The sequence below is a fragment of the Tinamus guttatus genome, unplaced genomic scaffold, assembly GCF_059628265.1.
Source record: "Tinamus guttatus ecotype Peru unplaced genomic scaffold, ASM5962826v1 Tinamus_guttatus_pri_ptg000254l, whole genome shotgun sequence".
NCBI classification, from domain to species: domain Eukaryota; kingdom Metazoa; phylum Chordata; class Aves; order Tinamiformes; family Tinamidae; genus Tinamus; species Tinamus guttatus.
Genome location: NW_028288788.1, coordinates 7,203 through 28,767, shown reverse-complemented (window position 1 = coordinate 28,767; position 21,565 = coordinate 7,203). Strand labels below are relative to the sequence as shown.

The following is a 21,565-nucleotide window of genomic DNA, read 5'->3' as shown; positions in this document are numbered from 1 at the left end:
GTCTTGTAGTGAGTTTCCCACATTGTTAGCAAGGCCATAAATTAGCTCGGGAGCTCAATTTTCCAGTCATGAAATATTTAAAGAATCTTATTTTGCTGTAAGGTATACAGAAACATTGGGGTATTTCTGTAAGTTTTGCAGGCTCAGGGCTCCCTTTATCTTTGTGTTAGACTGAAACCAAAGAAGTCGCGGGGTTTAATGTCCTGTTACATAAATAATTGATTCCTAATTAGCTTGCTGTTGAGTGCCCATTTTTAACATTCTGGTAGGATCGTGGGTCTTTATGACTCTGCAAGGCTCATTCCTTCTAACTGCAGATTTGCTGTGGACTTATTTTTCCTTCCTAAAGAGCTGACATCCATTTGGGGGATCCACAAACACTGCAGCAAAATTGACCCCTCCAGACTCAGAGCTGTCGTGCAGGAAGCCCGTCCTGCACAAACAGGAACCCGATCAGTGTTGGAGGCTTCCAGGTAACGCCGCTTTCAACCTCATCTTGAGGGTCCAGCTGCCAAGCCAGCCTGAGCCAGCTGACCTATTTATTGTAAATATCCCCTATTTAGAAAGGAAAATTATGAGAACTTGGAGTTTACTTTTGGCGGCGTTGTGCTGTACAAGCTGCTCGTGACTCAGGCACACGGCGTGGCTGGTTTGGCCTCTTCTGAGTGTAACTGGAACACTTGGCTGGGGTACTTTTAATTAAAAGCTGTTTGCATTCATCTGTAGGGAGCGGGACGAGCCGGAGGGCGCGCGCAAACCGGCCTCCCCATAGCAAACGGGGCGACGCAGGAGTTGTCCCCAGCGAGCCCGAGCTGCAGCGCGGTCACGATGAATTGGGCTCCAACCCTTTGGGACAGGGCAGAAGATCATAGAATCACAGAATGCTGAAGGTTGGAAGGGACCTCTCGAGGTCATCTAGTCCAACCCCCTGCACACGCAGGGTCACCTAGAGCACGTGGCACAGGGCTGCGTCCAAGCGGGTTTGAAGATCTCCAGAGAAGGAGACTCCACAACCTCTCTGGGCAGCCTGTTCCAGTGCTCTGGCACCCTCACTGTCAAGAAATTTTTCCTTAAGTTCCTGGGGAACTTTTGGTGTTTCAGTTTGCGGCCGTTTCCTCTATTTCTGTCAGTGGCCACCAGTGAAAAGAGGCCGCCCCATCCTCCTCACGGCCTCCCTTGAGGTACTTCTAGACACTGCTCAGGTCCCCTCTCAGCCTTCTCTTCTCCAGCTGAACAGGCCCAGCTCCCTCAGCCTCTCCTCATAGGGCAGATGTTCCAGGCCCCTGATCATCCTCGTAGCCCTGCGCTGGACTCTCTCCAGCAGCTCCACATCCCTCTTGTCCTGTGGAGCCCAGAACTGGACACTGAGCCCAGAACTGGAGCCCAGAACCCTGCACCGCTGCGGGGCCGATGCTCCCTCCTCATAGACGAGCTCCATGTTTTGTTCCAACTGGGTCACCGTGCTTCTTCTGCCTCTCTTTTTGTAGGTAATCAGATAGATCAGGTTTTGCAGAGGTGCCTGAGAGGAGCGTTAAAATCCGCCTGGCAACGCGGTAGGACGATGCCTCAGGGGCTGCCCCAGGTTGTCAGCACTGAAGCCGGCAGCTTTTTAACCGTGCCGAATGCTGTCGAGTGCAGCAATTTGTGTGCGCTTAAAACATGTCCTGGGAGCAGCATCCATTTTAATGCTGGTGTGATAAATTGGGAACAGCGGATGCTGAACCGGTAGGGAGAGCACCCACACGGGAGGGTTTTGCAAAAACTACCAGATCTGCTTGAAGGAACTTGTGTTTTAGGGGAGCTGGAGCACTTTTATTTACATGCAGATACCTTTCCTACAGCAGAGCTGTTGGCCCCTGGGTCAAGCTTCCGACCTTCGGATTGCTCCGACCTTCGGATTGCTCCGACCTTCGGATTGTGCCGACCTTCGGATTGCTTCAGCTCGGGCGTCTAAGGAAAGGCTGAGCAATCTCTGCTGACTGCTCCATTAATTGCTTTGCTTCTGCTGAGTAAATGACCTGCTGCTCTGGCAAAGGAGCAAAAAATGCAGCTATGTTTGTGCTGCTGCACAGAAATAACCTGGACTGTGGCTTTTTGGCTCTTCCTGCTGGGACAGGGGTGCAGGGGGCTCCCGGGGACGGGCTCTGTGCCCGAGGCCGGTGCTCCAGGTCCTGCAGAGCCTCGGGAATTCGCGTGCAGCAGCCGGAGGCTGATGTTGATGTGGAGCTCAAGCCGGTGCCGCGTGCCCAGCGCTTCCCGGCAAAACTGCCGGGGAGCCGGTGGACGGGGCTTGGTTTTTGCAGCTTTGTTGTGCAGGGTTGCTAACATTCCCAAATGGAGCGTGTTTTTATCGGCGGCATCTGCGGGGCCCGCTGTGACTCATGTGCTCTTTGCGTGACGATGACAAACGGGCAGCGCGGACAAACAAGGGGATGGAGAACTCGGCCCGCGGGGCTCCTCCGGGAACACCCGGGATGCTGCCCTCGCATGGGAGAGCTGTTCCCTGCGGAAACCTCCCCATGATCCTGCTGGAAAAGGGGAGGCAGGATGAGCTGCTGGGGCAAAAAGCACGGAAAAGATCCGCGTGCTGCCGTTCCCTTCCTGGGCCTTGCTGCTCCTCTTCAGCTTCTCCATTTCATCCGCACTCCCAAACAACCCCTGGAAAACTTAGGGGATTAAACAGCTCTATTTTGAAGAGTTTCCTGACACGGTAGCAGCTTTTGCACGAGGAAAGGGTCTGTCCACGCGATGCTGCTCCAGCTGGTGCAGCCAGAGAAACCCCTTTATTAAGCCGCATGAGCAGGAAAATCCATCGGTCCTAAACTTGAGGAAGCCCTTGGGTTGCTCTGCAAGGATGTGGCCCCACTTTGCATCCTCCAGCTCGCTGTGGCATCAGCTCGTCCTCATTAATAGCTCGGTTTGCTTTTTATTTCCCCAGCGTGGGCGGCATCACGGGATGTGTCGTGATGCTCGGGGCAGTTTAATGCCGGCCTGTGCCCTCCTCTGGCCCGGCAGCTCCTGCCAGCCCGTGCCAGCTTTGTGGCCTGTGCCATGAGCTGCTGTTTAACCGGGAATGCCCGGGGGTCCCTTGCACAAGCCCGGGGTTGTTTGCAAGCCCCAAACTTGCTGCTGTGGGACCCGCTCAGTCGTCGTGGCCGTAAACACCAACCCAGGGCTGGCAGGGGCTGCAGGTTTCAGTGCTGGACACTTCGTGTTGTTTAAAATGGATGGGGCCGGCCTCTTCTCAATGGTGGCCACCTACAGAACTAGAGGAAATGGCCACAAACTGAAGCACCAAAAGCTCCACATGAACTTATGGAAAAATTTCTTAGCAGTGAGGGTGCCAGAGCCCTGGAACAGGCTGCCCAGAGAGGTTGTGGAGTCTCCTTCTCTGGAGATCTTCAAACCCGCTTGGACGCAGCCCTGTGCCACGTGCTCTAGGTGACCCTGCGTGTGCAGGGGGTTGGACTAGGTAACCTATAGAGGTCCCTTCTAACCTTAACCATTCTATGAAAATAGTTTTACCTAAAAAGAGTGTTTTAAGCCCAGCCGTGCTAGTGTTAACCCTTGCACAGGTGCTGCTGCTCGTGGCCCTCTCCGAGCTGTCACCCTGTCCCCACAGAAGGAGCCCTGAGCCGCGTGCGGGACGTCACTGTGAGACTTCAGAGCAGCTTGGGCTCCAGGCAGTCTTGAAAAACTGGCTTTTCTAGGAGAGTTTCTTGTTTCTTCTCAGAAATGCAAGTCTTTTCCTATTCCGGTGATGGAAAAAGCGCTTTCCTTCCCCAAACGCTCTGGGGCGGCGCCTGGGCCTCGCTCTGTCCGTCGGGGTGAGCTGGAGCGGTCCCGTCTTCCGAGGCGCTCAGCGCCGATGTCATCAGCGCCGCTTCCTGCAGCTTCTATTTATGGGAGAGCTTCCTTCCACTTTTAATAAATAAAAACAAGCCAGTGTTTCCCTCGCACGTGTTTAGCCAGCTCCAAAGCCTCGGAGGAGCTTGCAGAGAGCCCGTGGCCTCTTCCACGGCGGAGCGAACGCCCTTCTAGCTCCGGTATTCCCAGCTCCCGGTGTGGACGTGCCCTGTGCCGCCTGTTCACTTGCTGTTTTGCCTCTCCTGTGACTAATCCACCTGTCTTAATATCCTCCTTCCGCGGGTGCTTTTCCCTTTCCTCCTCGAGCGATTCCCGGTGCCTCTCCCGCGTCTCAGGTCCCCGCTCGTCCCCGCGCGGCTCCGTGTTCTGCTAAATCTCCCCAAGGCTCCTCCCTTTTACCCACTCGAGCTGAAATATCCGCCTGCCTTCTCTGATACTGCAAATTGTACAGTAAACTTGAGCTCTGTCGAGAAAACCGTTTGGGTAAGACATTTATCTGAGTCATAGGGAAATTTTCACCGAAATGTGTCCCCCTCTGATGGGTGCTCTTGCCTGGTAGAAGCTCGCTGTCATCAGAGTTCTTATCAAATGAGTAAGTGCAGTGTAAAATGAACTTTCTCTTCCTCCTGAAGCTTCCTCCCCCTGTTTTGAACTTTATTCTTTGTAGCTGCTAAAAAGCCAAGGGATGAACTGAAAGGTTTTGCCACAAGGGTCACGGTTGTCATCCCAGGCCCTCTCTGATGCTTTGCAGCTCGCGGTCATCGCAGCATTTTTGGAACTTTCCAGGATGCTGAAGTCCTTGAAAGGAGTGAAGCAATGTTCTATAGGCACTAGCAGGATCCTGCTTAAAAGAGGCTTTTAAAGTACCTGTAGGTTTAGAATTAAAAGCCCTATAGTGTCTCCTTAGCTACAACCATCAGTTCAGTGCTTCAGAGAGGGGAGCTGTTTTTGCCCCTTGCACAACATAAACCTCCTACTGGGCACTAATAAAGTAGTTTTCAGTCCATGATCGGAAAGGTTCAGTGCTCTGGCTGTTGCATTGAGTCAGACCTGCTCCGAAAAAGCAGAAATCGGATTGAAGAAGTAATTTCTCTTAACTGAGAAGACCATTAAACTGGTTGTGCTGCGCTGGCAGTGTCGGAAGCGCAAAGCAGCGTCCTGGGTGCAGCTGGGTTAGTGCCAGGCTCCAATCGGTTAAACAGGGAAGTGAGACCGAACTCCAGGTTTTGGAATTTGAGGAATTGCCCGTCGTCTTTCTTAGCAAACCAGGGTTGCTAGAAATTGCACTTCTGGCTGAGTTAAGACCTGTCTTTTTCGTGCGTCTAAATTAAGTTCTGCAGACAGCCAGGAGCCAGTTGCAAAACAAACCTCTAACGTGCACTTAATGGTCCTGTATTCACCTCAAACTTGCATAAAAGGCCCGTGTTGCAGCACAGACGCTGCTGGTGGAAGCAGGCGGCTCCATGGGCTGGGATGGCGTTTCCCGGGACCCCCCGTGCTGCCTGTGTCCCTTATCCCACGGTGTCCCTATCCCATGGTGTCCCTATCCCACGGTGTCCCTTATCCCACGGTGTCCCTTATCCCACGGTGTCCCTATCCCGCAGTGTCCCTATCCCACAGTGTCCCTATCCCATGGTGTCCCTATCCCATGGTGTCCCTTATCCCGCAGTGTCTCTATCCCACAGTGTCCCTTATCCCATGGTGTCCCTTATCCCACAGTGTCCCTTGTCCCACAGTGTCCCTTATCCCATGGTGTCCCTATCCCACGGTGTCCCTATCCCACAGTGTCCCTATCCCATGGTGTCCCTATCCCATGGTGTCCCTATCCCATGGTGTCCCTTATCCCGCAGTGTCCCTTATCCCACAGTGTCCCTTATCCCACGGTGTCCCTTATCCCACAGTGTCCCTAATCCCATGGTGTCCCTATCCCACGGTGTCCCCTATCCCACGGTGTCCCTATCCCATGGTGTCCCTATCCCACAGTGTCCCTTATCCCACGGTGTCCCTTATCCCACGGTGTCCCTATCCCATGGTGTCCCTTGTCCCACAGTGTCCCTAATCCCATGGTGTCCCTATCCCACGGTGTCCCCTATCCCACGGTGTCCCTATCCCCTGGTGTCCCTATCCCACAGTGTCCCTTATCCCACAGTGTCCCTATCCCACAGTGTCCCTATCCCACAGTGTCCCTTATCCCACAGTGTCCCTATCCCACAGTGTCCCTATCCCACGGTGTCCCTATCCCACGGGCATCCCCGGGGCCGCTCTCCCTCAGAGCACATGAGCTGGCCATGACTCAGCCCTGTCCTTTCACCAGGGCCAGAAGCCGGTTCGGAGCCTCCTCCTCCTCCTCCTCGTCCTCCTCCTCGGAGCCGTGTGGGAGGGAGGTGCCGTAGGAGGCTTCCCCGGCCGTGATGCAGCCCGTGACGTCCGTTCCCTGCATCAAAGTGACGGTTGCCGGGTGCCTCGCCGAGCCCCGCGCTCGCCCGTTTGATATTAAACTACAAAGCCGGGTAAAAACCACATGCTCTTCTGCTCTTTGAAGTGGTGCTGGCCGAACGCCTGAAAAACATTCTGCAGCGGCGGTGGAAAAAAATCCCGTTACGTTTTACAAATATTTTTGTTGTATTTCACCCCTTTCTTTCAGAAGCTTCATAATGGGCCTCTAGAGACCCGGTGCCGTGTTCCTGGCAGGGGCTGAGCCGTCCCCGTGGCTGGGGTGCAAACAAGGCTAAACCAGAAAAATAACCCCGGTGCTTGACCGTCTGCTTTGGGTTTTCCTTTCTGTGTTGTATTGTACATTTTCCTTATGGAATTTGTTGTCTCGTGCTCAGCCTCGTGTCTAACCCTGTGGGACCCGAGTCCAGATTAAGTGATTGACTGCGCCGCTTCCAACCTTATATGGTGCTTTTTGAGGTGAAAACTATAACAAAATGAGCAAGATTGTGTTTTTTAAATGCCTTTATGCCTTGTAATAGGATGTGCATCTAGGATGAGATCGTTATCTAGGCTTGATCCACCGAGAAACAGAGTTTTAATAGATAAAACTGCTCCTCGGTGGGTCCTCGGTATCAGCACAGCTGGCAGCAGCTCTTTCCCATCACATAGAGATGTTGGTTGTCTGTTTTTATCCAGCACAATTCCCTTGAATCGCAGGCTTGGGAATCTGAGCCCACAGCTAACCTTGGACTCGGCTTCTGAGTCATTTTAAAAGTAAAAGGGTTTTCTTTTCCCAAAGCTGAAGGTCACTGGAAGTTTTTCCACCACAATTACACTCATTTCAGTGGTGGCTTTTGCCAGTTTTACGATCTAATATTTTCCAGTTAGGCCCGAGGATCCGCAGCGCCACCAGCACCAGGTTTTCCTGCACGGAGCGGGATTCACTGCGAGGCTGAGCTGGGCCCGGGCCGGAATAAGGAGCAGAAATTCTCATTTTTACAATGCTGAGTCGCACCAGGGTGCTAAAAGCCCTTCAGCAGCCGGGATTTAACAGGCAAATCCCATAAAACGCCTGTGGGCCGGGGCTGGAGTTTCTCGTGCCGTGTTGCGGCGTGGCCCTGCAGCGCATTCCGATACCAGCGCCGCTCTTGCTCTATCTGTGTAAATGAGCGGGCAGACTGGTAAAATTCCACTAATCCCGCTGTAAATGAGCTTATCATGGGATATGAATTTCCTGTTGCCTGTCCCCTACTGCTCGCTGCCATAAAACAGGCAGCCGGAGGATCACGTTGGTTCCTGTGGCGGGGCCGTCGCTTGTTCCAGTTTGGGTTCCCTCGTGGCTGCGGAGGTTACGGTTTTCCAGTTTTCCTCCCCTTTTGGGCTCTTTGTTTGGGCGTTTGGGGCTGCCGCGCGCAGACGGCTCCGGTTCAGGCCCCGGAGCAGCGTCCAGGCCGGAGGCGCCCGCGCCAACGCGCGCCAAGACAACGCGGCGCCGTCTGCTCCCGTGTCCCCTCTTGTGTATGAACAAACCTGACCCCCTCTTTGCCCCTTTGAGTGTTTTTTGTGACCCAAAACAAGGCGTTTTGGAGGTGACGGCCCCCAAAAAGCGCTGGCGCCGCCGGGCCCGGTGCTCTCCAGCTCCCAGCACTGTATCTGGGGGCAGCATTGCCCAATTTCCTCACTGAAGAGCCCCTCTATGTGTTAAACAGGACTTTTCTGCTCACTTGGCATTGAGTATTTATGTGTATTCTTCTGTTTTCCCGGGAATATTGCAGGCGCAGAGGAAAACAGTAAGGATGCGCTGTGGCCCTTGGAGGCCTTTTCTTTTTTTCTTGGAAAAGCCCGTGACTGACCTCGGGTGACGTTTCCACGCGTTGCCGTGGCCGTCCCATGGATCTGCTCCATGGATCCCCCCAGGCTGGTGCCCATTGCTGCTGCTATTGAGAATAACCAGGCACGGAAAGGTCTGCTCAGCCCTTAGTGCCAAAATGGTGGGAACGGGTCAAAAACAGCCCCAGGCAGCTGGAGAGGGGACGTGTAACCGGCTTCTGCTCCGTCTGCAGCATCTCTGCAAGTTACGGAGCAGGGGAGAGACCGCAGGGACTTCCAGGACCCCAAGGGACCCCCCTGTGCTGCTGGGGCCAGGGCAGCATCGGCAGAGCTGGGGGCACCTGATGCTGCCCGAGCTGCCCGTTGCCATCTGCGCTTTCAGAGAAGTTCGAGTAGCTTTTGCATTTCTTTTCTAATCTAAAGATAGAATAGAATCATAGAATCATAGAATGCTCAAGGTTGGAAGGGACCTCTCGAGGTCGCCTAGTCCAACCCCTGCACACGCAGGGTCACCTAGAGCACGTGGCACAGGGCTGCGTCCAAGCGGGTTTGAAGATCTCCAGAGAAGGAGACTCCACAACCTCTCTGGGCAGCCTGTTCCAGTGCTCTGGCACCCTCACTGCTAAGAAATTTTTCCTTAAGTTCCTGTGGAACTTTTGGTGCTTCAGTTTGTGGCCATTACCTCTAGTCCTATCAGTGGCCACCACTGAAAAGAGACCAGCACCAGATGAACAAAAAGGTTCAGAAGGTCCAAAAACCAGAAGGTTTTGGAGCTCCTAGCCCAGGCGGGTGCAAAACAGCGGGCTGAAGGTTGACGGTTCCCTGCACGCGTCGCCTCGCGGGGCCCTTTTGCCCAGTTTGCGGGTGCCTTTTTTTAGCCTCCCAGCTTGATTTCCAGGCGGGAGCCCTGCGGAGGCCTGGCCCGGTGCCAGGCCAGCGTGACTTGACTTCCTGTAAGAGACACAAAAGCCAACGACCTTCTGCTTCCTTCGCCTCTCGGCTCCGCGGATTCCAGGCCCCGATGTAGGAGTCGCTCCCCGTTGCAAAGCCTCACATGATGTTGCAGTCATCGGCGTTCCCAAAAGACCCAGGCTCGCATGAAAACAGCTCCGCAGGCGCCGCCGTCACGTGCGGGCGCTGGCCTTTTCTCTTCGCGCCGTTGTTTTGATGGATGAAACCACGCGGAGTCGTCATCGAGCCGCTCGCGCTCTGCGTCGGGAACAAGTCCCTTCATTTTCACTTGCAAGCAGATGACTTAACGGGGCAGGGAGGGGGCCCTCTGCTTTGCTGGACTATTGTGCTTTTCTCCGGGCGTTTTTATTTTGTCCCGTGCAGCCACATCAGTAAGGAAAACAAGATGACTGGAAAAGCTGGGGAGAGAAAGTCACAAGACCGCTGCCGTTTTAGGGACATAGGAGGCATTAGTAGCTGCTCTCACGTGGCGGGTCTGCCCCAAAAGGTCACTCGTGTTGGCAGGGAGCCGTCCCCTGATGCCCACGGGGCTGTTTGGCACAGGGGGACACAGATGTTTTGCATCAGCAAAGTTGGGTACGTTCAGATGGGGCCAGAGTATCCGGATCCGAGCTGCCTTTGCGGGCCGAGCTCCGTGTCCCGGTCATTACCAGACCGTGGCCGTCGCTTCATTCTGCCTTGAACCACCTTGCTCCTTGCTCATAACAGACACTAACACGAGTGGGATGGGGTTGGCTTGGCCAAGGTCGCTGGAGCATTCGTGGGTTGGTTAAACAGGGTGGTGGAAACTGCCCTTTTCTCACTGCTCGGAGTCTTCAGCCGGTGTCTGGACACATCGCCCATGGCCGGCGAGTCAGGGCGTTACTTAATCCGTGTTGCAATATCCAAGTCTTTAGCAACAGCCCGTCTAGGCGCTGTGTTTTCAGGGCTCGCTTGCCTTGCTTCACTGATGGCACCGTTACATCTAGAGAGTTTGTTGCTTTTAGTCCCTTTTAGCCCCGTGAAGTCCCCGTTGCTCCGCTCGCTGCTGCTGGCTGGTGAGTTTGCATCGTTCAGGTGACTCCTTAAGGAAAGCAGAGAGGGAACACTCTGTACTGCAGCTGCACGTCACTTGGAAAGACGTTAGGAGCTCTCGTTTCCGAGCTGTTCCGCCGGGTTTGCTCACTGACTCAGGATGCGATCCCTGGAAATTGCACTCGGGGTTTTGGAGCTGCGTCGTGTTCGCGGCGCTGCCTTCAGCATTGCCCCAGAGGGCGAATTTGCAGTCGCCTCCCTGCAAGCTGCGACGCCCGGCCCCGACGGAGCTCGGCAGCACTTGCAAAATGCAAAAAATCTGCTCTGCTCACAGCAAAACAAGCAGATACAGCCCAAGGGTGCCCGGAGCAGAGCCACTGAGTAAGGAAGTACCATTTTCATATGGCTGTTCCTTAGCAAAAACTGTATTTTAATGTCAAGGACAGTGTTGTCATAAGCGGCTCTCACTGAAGATCCTGTGCGTGAGCGTGGAAAAGCAGCTCCTCTGCGTGCAGGTCACAGCAGCTGCTGGGCAGGCAGGTTTCAAGCTCTGCTAGGTTGAAATTGCTAAAAATTCTGCTAAGAAATGTGCTTTCAAGGGGTGGTGGTGTGGCTACTGTGAGATACTCAGCTGATAGCACAGCTAGGAATCCAGCACAGAAACGTAGAGTTTTGTTTGAATTGGGTCCGTAGTGGACGCTGATACTTTAGTAGTATCTTTAGACCTTTTTTTCACCTCAGATGAGCAGTTTTCCTAAGCAGAGGCAGCAAATATCACCTGATTTTTGAAACAGGGCAGGCTGAAAGCAAAAAAAAACAAAACTTTCTACAGGCCAGGATTTTGCAAACGTCATCCGGCCCTTAGGGCCACCCTTTTAGTCCCTGTTGGTCACCGGACCAGCACTGTCAGACCAGAGAACGCTCCGTTTTTGATAATGTTGGGACTTTAAAATGCTCTTCTTGGCTGTTGTCGTCTTGGTTGCCTGTCCCCTCCTGCGGGCTGGGGGTGCCGGCTGCCACCACCACGGATGGGCTGCTTTTAATTTGCAGAAATTTTGGGTTTTTGACGTTGCAGAAAATGGGCTGAAGGGGGAGACGTCACCCTGAGCTGCTCTCCACGGAGGCGCGAGTTCGTGTGGAAATAAATCAGCCCGGAGTTACAGCCCTGAGGTCACCCGGTAAGAGTGACGCTGGCCCCGTTGGCAGAGCTTGTCCCCGCGCGCCCGGTGGCCTCAGGTGACAGTCCCGGTGGCACAAGGGCAATGAGGAGCCTTGAGGCCGCTCCAATTCCCCAGCAGGGCCTGCGGATTTGCCCACAGGAGCAGGAAGGGGCTGTTTGCACCTTTATATACGTGTATGTATATACGTGTGTGCACACATATATGTACATGTCCACGGCCTCCTCCTGCAGCGCTCGTGGTTCCGGGCCGGTTCCGCAGCCGATCCCGATCCCGCCCGGAGCGGGATGGTCGGCTCCAGACTGCCGCAAACAATGAAACAAGGGTAAATTACCGACAATTTGCCTTAACAGGGGCTGGAGAACTATTTTTAGCCACTTTGCAATGCCGTTTGAATGCATACGTATATAATAGCCACAGTCAGGGTAATCAACAAGCCCTGTTTCTTTTTCCATAACATTTTTTAAGGCAGCCTAGGGGCACACGGTGCTGGGAAGGCTCCTGGCGGCTGCGTTTCTTGGGTTATTTGCCCGTTCCCTATCTTCTCGAGGAGCCCTGAGCGTGCAGGCTCTGCCCGCCGTACAATGAGGACATTGTAGCTTGTGGTTCTGATGTAATTCCCACCAAACGCTCTTTCCACAATGAAAACCTTAACGTGCTTGAAACCAAACTCCTTGGCCTTGCCATCCCCTTCATACAGGGCTCTGTGAGGTTCCAATAAACACAGTCACCCGGCCTTTTTGCTATAATTATTCTCCAAGGCTCTGCAAAAGGCCAGGATCCTTTGTCCATAGAAGCTATAATAAGCATAATGCACTAATAAAGTGTATTCCTCGCAGCATTTGCTTGGACTTCTTATTTTGGTCGTGTTAAGGCTCTTTTGTCATCTTCCTCAAATCCACGTGGCTGACTTTCTTCCTAAACACGTGGTCCTATTTTGGGGAGAAGCAAAATAAATCTGAAATTCCTAAATATTCTTCCCTGCAAAGCAGCCAGGGGGTTTCCTGCAGGATCTGCCCGGCGGTACCGCTCACCCTCGCTCGTGTCTGCTCGGCTCCGGTTTATCCATGTGCAAATCCAGGCAATCTCCCTGTTTCCCTGCCTGCGTCTTGGAGAAGAATCGCATCCGCGCGATGCCAACAGCGGTGCCAGGTTTGGGATTTGGCGGAGAGGCCGGTGCCTGGGAATGCTTTAGCTGGAGGGCCCCCCCTTTTTGGGCCTTTGCTTCTTTGTGGAAAACTCGGGATCTTTCCCAGACTCCCAGCGCAGGAGACGCGGAGCCGGGACGGGAATGTGGAAACAGCTGAGACTCCCTCCGCTTTATCGGGAGCGACGCTCTGAGATCTCCTGTCCTCGTAAAACGATAACCCTTGCACACAAGGCCAATAAATTAACGCGACGTTCCCATGTGCTCGAAATACCCTTTGCAGGCTAGAAAAGAAGGGTATGAAACCTCCACCGCGTTGTTCAAACTTCCCCTGCCTGTTTCGGATGCCTTGAGTGCCGATGCCTTGGGCATTTCCCAGCTTAGATCTGCGGAGCTATGGAAGTTTCTCAGGAAGCTTTGTGATACTCAGCCTAAACTTCCCCTTCTTTTATCTCCCTCTATAACTGAATTCTCCCTTGTGCTGCTGCAGCCCAGCTTCCTGCCTGGTCTTTATGCCCTTGGTTGGATATGGGGCTGTTCCCGAGGCCTCACGGATCCGCACGGGCTCCGTGGTGCTCGAGCCGGGACGGGATTCCCCGCTGGAATCAGCGCCTCTTCTCGGGCCGTGAATGCAAACAGGAGCTGTGTTTGAATTGCTTCCACATGCAGGGTGATTTCTGGATCCAAACGCTTATCCCCGTTCATTTCTGAATTTCCCGTTGCACATGAGGGAAAAAAAAAAGGCAATTTAACAGCAAAATTGGAAAAGATTCATCCTTCTTGCCACTTTTTCTCCAAAAGAGGAGGTTTTGGTACTCTGGGGTCACTGTGTTTCTGCTGCTGTAGGCTGAGCTGTGTGGTTTCCTTGCAGGAGCTGCAAGGGCAGATCAACATGTTCTGAAAATATCAATATTGCTCCTGAAGGTGCCACGGGTGCCCAGGGAGAGCTGTGGGTCCCACCACGTAGCTTGAGCAACGTGAATGTGCCCAGCTTGCTGTTGGCAGGCAGAGAAACTGCCTCAAGGAACCTTTGCAATCCCCAAATCAGCACATAAATCAGAGTAAATTCTGTTCTTCTTGCTTTTATTTGGAGCTTCTTGTACATAGAAGCATCGCTGCTCTGATTGCTCTCTCCAGCAGCTTCATACAGATTGTCGATGCGCTTTGGCATCCCTTTTATCTAGAATGTCCCTGTTTTGAGACCTTTCCTGCTTTGCTGAAAGATGCCAAACTAGTTGGACCGAAAGCTAAAGAGAGACCGCGGGATGCTGACATCTCACACTGGGAAAACCCAGTGGGATCCACCTGGATCCGCTTGCAAGGGGGAAACGAAGGATGATCCTGGAGGTCTTTTCCATAATGATTCCATGATTCCTAGATCTTAAAATGCACTGGCCGCCTGCAACATGCTGGGAATAGCTGAGATTTATCCGGGGACGCTCAGCGCTCCGGCCGCGTCTCGGATGGACCTACGGGAGCGCACGGGCTCCTGGAGCTCCAGCCGCTGCGGAAAAGGGTGTTGGGAAGCGGCCAGGGGCCTCTGCGCCCGTCCCCGCCGCGGCCACCCTGGGGACTCTCACGCCAGAGAAAGTGGGAGGTCGTTAAAAAAAGAAAAAAAATGCTGCACTCGGGGAAAATTTCAATAGCTCATTGAGCTGTTAAGCTGCTGCTGCAGGAAGTGTAAAAGGAAAATGGAGCCGGCTTTGTTCTGCCCAGACAAGGAGCAGCCGCCAGCGCCGCAACAGCCGCTTTCTGTTCCAGAAAAGCGTGAGGTCATCTCCAAAAGGAGGGCGGCCGCGGGGTCCGGAGCGCCCGTGGGAGCAGCGTTGCATGGAGCCAGGCTCAGGTTTGACAGGCAGAAGTGCCAGGTGTCCAAGGACACGTATCGGGACACGCTCCGGCCCTCCCGGCGCGCAGGAGGATGCTGAGCCCGTGCTCCATTGTGGTGGCGAGCGTGCGGCGCGCGTGCACTGAGTGTGCTTGCTTCGTGCACAGGGTGCACGTGCTTCATGCACTGGTGCATGCGCTTCGTGCATCCAGCGCATGCTCTTCATGCACCTGGTGCATGCACTTTGTGAGGCGGGTGCATGCTCTTCATGCACTGGTGCATGCGCTTCGTGCACTGGGTGCATGGTCTTCATGCACTGGTGCATGCACTTCGTGCATCCAGCGTATGCTCCTCATGCACCTGGTGCGTGCACGGGGTGCATGCTCTTCATGCACTGGTGCGTGCACTTCGTGCATCCAGCGCATGCTCTTCATGCACCTGGTGCATGCTCTTCGTGCACCAGGTGCATGCGCTTCATGCACCTGGTGTGTGCATTGGGTGCATGCTCTTCATGCACCTGGTGCATGCACTTTGTGCATCCAGCGCATGCTCTTCATGCACCTGGTGCATGCACTTCGTGCACCCAGTGCATGCTCTTCGTGCACCTGGTGTGTGCATTGGGTGCATGCTCTTCATGCACCTGGTGCATGCCCTTCGTGCACCGGGTGCATGCGCTTCATGCACCCAGGCACATGCACTTGGTGCATGCGCTTGGTGCACTGGCTGCATGCACTTCATGCACGGGGTGCATGCGCTTCGTGCATCCAGCGCATGCTCTTCATGCACCTGGTGCATGCACTTCATGCATCCAGCACATGCTCTTCATGCACCTGGTGCGTGCAGTTTTTGCATCCAGCGCATGCTCTTCATGCACGGGGTGCATGCACTTCATGTACCTGGCGCATGCGCTCCGCTGCAGCGATTGCAGCTCTGCCAGGGGTGGCTCCGGGGGGACGCTCCTTTCCCGTCCCCACCACCTGCAGCTCCTTCTCCAGCCAGGGAATTCCTGCAGCTCCTTGGGGACGCGGTGCGGAGGCTCCCCCGCGGCCGGCCGGCATCCCGAGCCGCATTCCTCGCGTGCCTTTCCCCGGCAGCCCGAGCGCGGTGACATCTGCAAACACCCGTCTCGGAGCCGGTTGTGTCGGGAACAGCCGCCAGCGCGGGCCCGGCTACAGCCACGGCGGCCGCCTGTTTGCTCAGCCCGCGAGGAGCGGCGGCCGCCAGCTATGGCAGCTATGGCAGGAATTCGGGCTCGGAGGCCTCGGCGCATTTTTGTTCCCTGCCGTAACGTTTCCTGCTGCGGGCCGGGAGCGAGCGCGGGCGGCTGCGGGAAGGAGCCCGGGCCCGTTCCCAGCGGGAGCGACGAGTGCGGAGCGCGGTCGTGCCGGGACAGGCCCGCGCTCCCGGCGCGGGGGCCGGTTTCGCCCTCGTGCCGCCGGCTCTGTCGCAATATTCCCAAGCAGGCAGGACGTCCCGGTGGGAATGTGAAGGGCGGCTGCAGGGCCAGGGACTCGGAGAGCCGGGGGACACCAGGGCCATCGACCCTGGCCCTCTTGCTCCATGGCTCTGCCTCCAGAGCTGGGATTTCCTTTTCCCCCCGACTCCAGAACTGGAATTTCTTTTTCCCCCTCTGACTCCAGAACTGGAATTTCTTTTTTCCCAGCAGCCGAGGGCATCGCGTTCACAGCCTCCACGGGGCATGAGAAGTTAGGAACAAGGAAAGCTTTGCAGGAGAGGAGGGATCTCACAGGACACTGGATCCTGTTTTGACTTCGGGGTTGTGCAGAGCGGATGCCGAGGGCTGCAAGGGCAGAGCAGCGCGGCGGGAGCGTGCGGGCACGGAAAAAAGCTGCTTTCTGTGAACACAAGAAATCTTATTTGTAACACTCGTCGTGGTCCTTTAAATGCTTTTACCTAGTGCTGAAGCGCGGTGCAGGAGCGGGCACTTGTGTGTTCTCCTAAGTTACAGGATGCAGGATGCATCCCGATATTCCCCAGCCTCAGGATGCAGCGTGCAGGATGCATCCAATATTCCCCAGCCTCGTCCTTGCTGTCGGACTCTGTTCCGATGCTTTTCCTGGGATAGGCCAATGAGTTCGGGAGCCGCTGGGCCCGGGCGCAGCCTCCCCGCGGGGCTGCCCGTGCCGGCCGCACGCGTCGCGTTGCAGCAACTGGAAAATCCTGGAAAGCCGCTGGAAGCGGCGCCCCGCGGCCTTGGGCTCCCCCTCGCCGGCGAGCGGGGCTTCGTCTTCATCTGCTTTTAAAAGAAAGAGCCTGGAAGTGGCCCCGGGATGTTATGAAGGGAAAGGGGAACCCGCAGAAGCGGGAAGCGAAGCCGGTGGCACCGCGGAGCGCGCGGAAGCCCTCGCGGTGCTCACGTGCGCGACGTTCCAACCTCCCCGCGCTCCTGTTCCGCAGGATTCTCCGGTGCTGGGGCCTAGAACCGATGGCAGACAATGTCGACGACTAACAACATCGCCCAGGCCCGCAAGCTGGTGGAGCAGCTCCGCATCGAGGCCGGCATCGAGCGCATCAAGGTGAGCGCGGGAAAGGATTTTGGGGCTCCCCTGCACGATCCAGGGGCCCGAGCAGCTTCCAGGGCCCCGGCTGGGCACGTGGGACACATGAGGACACCGAGGCCACCAGGGCCAGGCTCTGGCTGCGCTCCGTGCACAGGAACACGGATTAAATAAGTATTAAATCCCCCTGTTATTCTGCAGTTGAATATTATCCGGTTTTCTTTCAGTCCCTGCTACTTCTGCAGTGCCAGTCCTTCCTCAGCTCGGGTTTTGTTGTGCAGGAGGAGCTGCTGCTTTGAATGTCTTTGGTTTTTTTAAACCAGTCTGAGGTTTTGTAGCTGTTTTTAGGGCCACCAGTTTCCAGACTCCAGTGATGCACCCGCCAGAGGGGCCGTTTTAGGGAAAACAGAGTAAATTACAGGTCTTCCCCCGGCAGAGCCATTACCAGCTCTCCCAGGAATTAGTGTCCCCTCTGCCGTGTCCCCAATGACATGAGGCAGCGGGCACGATAAAACCGGGATGCTCCGACCCGGCTGCAATCCCAGCAGGAAAGAAAAGGGCACAAAAATCCCGTGCTCTTGAAGCCCTGGTTAAGTGATTTGCCCAAAGCTGCAGCGAATGGTGGTTTGGTCCCAAGGTCTTTTTTGGCACATCATTTTTTGCAGTCCGGAGCGCCAGGAGGGTCCGGGCATCCCGGGCGCTTCCCATCTCCCTGTGTCCAAGGAGCCGTTTCCTGGGAACGCGGGGGCTGCCGCTTCATTCCCTACCACCCGCCCCGCGCTCCGCTCGCCGCCTTGCTCGGCATCGCGGTTCCCGGAATAGCCCTTTGAACTAAAATAAGCAGAGCCTTAAGTAATAGTTTCTAATGGTTTCAAAAGTCCACTTTTAACATCAGAGGGCGATTGTTTCCAAGAAAGCATTTTTGTTCTTTCCTTTTCATCCCAAAGCCTTTAAAAACGAGAACAAGAATATCTGTTTTTTTCAGTCTCTTGCTCTCTGCCGAGAGTTTTTCCCATGCTCATCACTTTACTTATGTCAGATCTTCGCTTTTTTCCCATATTCATTTCCCCTTTTTATTTTCGACCATCCCCATGATGTTTCTGTTGCGCAAAGCCGAGCGCTCTGTTTTCCTCCCGCTTCCTCGCAGGGGATGTTCTCCAGAAGCCTCTCCCTTGGGTGCCATGTAGGCGCCTCGGGCTCATAGAATCATAGAATCATAGAATCATAGAATCATAGAATGCTTAGGGTTGGAAGGGACCTCTAGAGATCATCTAGTCCAACCCCCTGCACATGCAGGGTCACCTAGAGCACGTGGCACAGGGCTGCGTCCAAGCGGGTTTGAAGATCTCCAGAGAAGGAGACTCCACAACCTCTCTGGGCAGCCTGTTCCGGGGCTCTGGCACCCTCACTGGCAAGAAATTTTTCCTTAAGTTCCTGTGGAACTTTTGGTGCTTCAGTTTGTGGCCATTACCTCTAGTTCTGTCGGTAGCCACCACAGAAAAGAGGCCGGCCCCATCCTCCTCACTGCCTCCCTTGAGGTACTTCTAGACACTGCTCAGGTCCCCTCTCAGCCTTCTCTTCTCCAGCTGAACAGGCCCAGCTCCCTCAGCCTCTCCTCATAGGGCAGATAACATTAACCTAGGGCATCTCGTTAACCTTGTTCTTTCCCGGCCCGTTTAGGTCTCCAAAGCCTCCTCGGAGCTGATGAATTACTGCGAGCAACATGCCAGGAACGACCCGCTGCTGGTCGGAGTGCCCGCCTCGGAGAACCCCTTCAAGGACAAAAAGCCCTGCACCATCCTATAGCCGCCCTCGCCCGGCGCGCGGCCTCGCGCGGGGCCTCCCGACACCCAGACCTGCGCCGAGGGGTAAAAACGCCGCGTTCGGATAGACCCGAAATCTCCAAAATTGCAGAGGGGGCCCGCGCCTGAGCAGGCGCCGGGCTCAGAGGGGGGAAGATTGAAAAACAAACAAAATTACTGGGTTGGGGGGGTGTTTTTAACAGTGACGTTCTCAGTTGGTGTCGGGCTGGTCGAGGAAGAGGGTTTTTTAGTTGTGTTTGTCAACACCGGGCCTGGGCCAAGGGATTTGGAGCAGAGCGGGTCCGACTTGTTCCCGGTCCGGATACGGTCCCGGTCACTTCCAGAATTGGGGCCGATCGCCCTTGCCCTTGAGAGAGAGCAAGGGAGAAGGTTCCGGGTGGGTAGCGATTTTGTAGTAAAATAGTAACAAGAACCAAAAGGCCACTTAAAAAAAGAAAAAAAATGACGATTGCAAATGCCTAAATGGAGAGTTGGAGGAGCGAGGAGGTGGCGTCGCAGCCGGGGAGGGAAATGCAGCAGCCACGAGAATCCCTGCGGGAGAATCCCGGGAGGAGGAACTGGGCCCAGGCCATGGGAAATGTCCCCCGGGATTAGATCCTCGGGGCGGGTTTAGCTCTCCACGTTGTTCCCGCTGTTCTTCCCGAGCGGAGCGGCTCCGGGAGCGGCCCGAGGATGCTCCGTGGCTCCGGTGGGACGGGACGGGGGTTCTGGAGTGCAGGATCCAGAGAGGAATCGTTTGGTCCAACCCGTGGGGGTCTCCCAGTGCAGAACACTAACCCTGGCCACATCCCGAGGCTCATCCCGACATTCCCGCCCTCCCGGAGAGCGGCCAGGGAAGGGCTCCGCAGGGAGGGCTGGAGGGAATCCCGTTAGCTCCGGCCCTGGGCAGCCGGAGGGGGACTTGGTGCTCAGGGAAGCGCCCGGCGCTTTGGGCAGAGCCCTGGGATCTCTCCCGGCTCCGACGGCGGCTCCGGACACCCCGATCCCGGCGCTGCCGGCGTCGCCGCGTGTCCCTTGTAGACGCGTTTGGCCAAGTCCTAGTCCAAATCCTGCTTGGGAGGAGGAGAAGGGGCGGGAGCCGGCGGCAGCGGCGCTTCCCAGCGCTCCGGCTCTGGCTCCCGCGGGGACACCGGAGCCGCCGGGACATCCCTGCTCCGTCCGCTCGGAGGGAGGGCGGTGGGCACGGAGCCGGCGGCCGGAGCGGGAAGCCCCGGCCGCTCTTTTTTAAGTGCTCAATGGTCACTTGCCTTTTTAAACCGAGTTGGGACCCCCCGTTTTTAACACTATCCCGAGCGGCGGCCGCTTCCCCGCGGTCCAAGCCGAGGAGCCCCCGCGGGCTCCGTCCCGGCTCCGGTGCCATCCTGGCGCATCCCGGGCCCCATCCCGGCGCTTCCCGGCCCTTCCCCGCGGCGCCCGGCCGCCCTCCTCGCTCTCGTACGGTTCCAGCCTTATTTTTCTACTCCAAATTGCTGATTCTTCCTCTGTGTTAGGGAGCCGAGCATGGTGCTACAGCCGGGGAGCCCGCGCGTCCCCCGGCCGCGTCCCCCCGGCGCCTGCACCAGGGACGGGGACACGGGGGACGTCGGCCCCGGCCGCCGCTCGGCTCGGGGGTCGCTGCCGTCGCTGACTCGTTAGGTGGGAAAATCCTCAGCCTGTTTCGATTTTGATTTTCACTTTGCCTCATCTGAGTACATCAGTGATCATTCTGTAGGTGTTTTTTGTATAGCATCGATATAAGTGCAAATTATGGTAGTTGCTTGTACTTTGGTAGTGCATTTGCCAAAATGAAAGAAAAAAAGGAAAAAAAAAAGACACTTTTCCAGACTTTCCAAGTGCTCCGGGTGGCAGAGGGGTGAGGAGGCGCTCGTGGCCCCGCAAGGGCCTTTTTGGGGACGGAAACACATTACAGGGTGTTTTTAGCATGCGGTAAAGCTGCCGCCAAGAATAGAAAGGCCGGGAAGGGAGCGGAGCAGCGGGATTGCTCCGGGCTGTCCCGCCCGGCATCTCCCCGGCGGCTCCTGGGATAACGGCCGCCGCATCCGGGCCGGGACAGGGACAAGGATGGGGACAAGAGGCTCCTCTGCCGCGAGCGCTTGGAAAGTCGCCCGGATGGACCAGCGTGGGGATAACGTAGCGCGTCCGGAGCGCGGCCGCCCGCTCCTCCCTCCGCTCCGCTCTGCTCAGCGTCATTTGCCAAACCGGTGTCGTTGCCAAACGCGGCCGGGGCCCGGGAGCGCCCGGCCCCTCGCGCGGTGTTGGATATTCGTGGAGTTGTTGTTCAGAAGTGACTCGCCAACGCAATAAACGGCTCACTTCCCATTTTGCCACGCGTGCCGGCCGTCCTGTGCTCGCGGCGCGCCGCGGGAGCGCCCGGATTCCCGGGAAACGCCGGGAGCGGGACCCTGCGGGAGCCACTTCCCGGGAAGCACCGGGATCGGGGCCCTGCAGGAGCCACTTCCTGGGAAGCACCGGGATCAGGGCCCTGCGGGAGCCGCTTCCTGGGAAGCTCCAGGAGCAGGGCCCTGTGGGAGCCGCTTCCTGGGAAGCACCGGGAACAGGGCCCTGCGGGAGCCGCTTCCCGGGAAGCACCGGGATTGGGGCCCTGCAGGAGCCACTTCCTGGGAAGCACCGGGATCGGGGCCCTGCGGGAGCCGCTTCCTGGGAAGCACCGGGATTGGGGCCCTGCAGGAGCCACTTCCTGGGAAGCACCGGGATCGGGGCCCTGCGGGAGCCGCTTCCCGGCCACCCCGTGCCCTGCACGGATCCGGGCCTGGCAGCGCCGGCCGCGTTCCTGGAAGGCGGATGCGTCCCAGCCCGCGGCTCTGGGAAGGGCTTGGAGCAGCTCCCGCCGCCGGGCCGGCCGGAATGCGCATCCCGCGCGGGTCCTGGATCCGCTTCCTCCGCGTGCCGGGAATGCTTGGGATTGCTCAGCGTCTGGCCGAGCGGGCGGG

The 21,565-nt window shown here is 56.4% G+C and overlaps 1 protein-coding gene across 1 annotated transcript in view; it reads left to right on the top strand.

The window, feature by feature from the left end:
• The window catches only part of GNG7 (G protein subunit gamma 7), a 36,306-nt gene extending 17,664 nt beyond the window's left edge, over positions 1–18,642 (top strand). Inside the window, exons 2-3 of the mRNA XM_088526826.1 lie at positions 16,691–16,809; positions 18,472–18,642. Coding sequence (XP_088382952.1) covers positions 16,729–16,809; positions 18,472–18,597 — 207 coding nt within the window. The 5' untranslated portion in view covers positions 16,691–16,728 and the 3' untranslated portion in view covers positions 18,598–18,642. The remainder of the gene's footprint in view (positions 1–16,690; positions 16,810–18,471) is intronic.
• Positions 18,643–21,565: the final 2,923 nt, after the last annotated feature.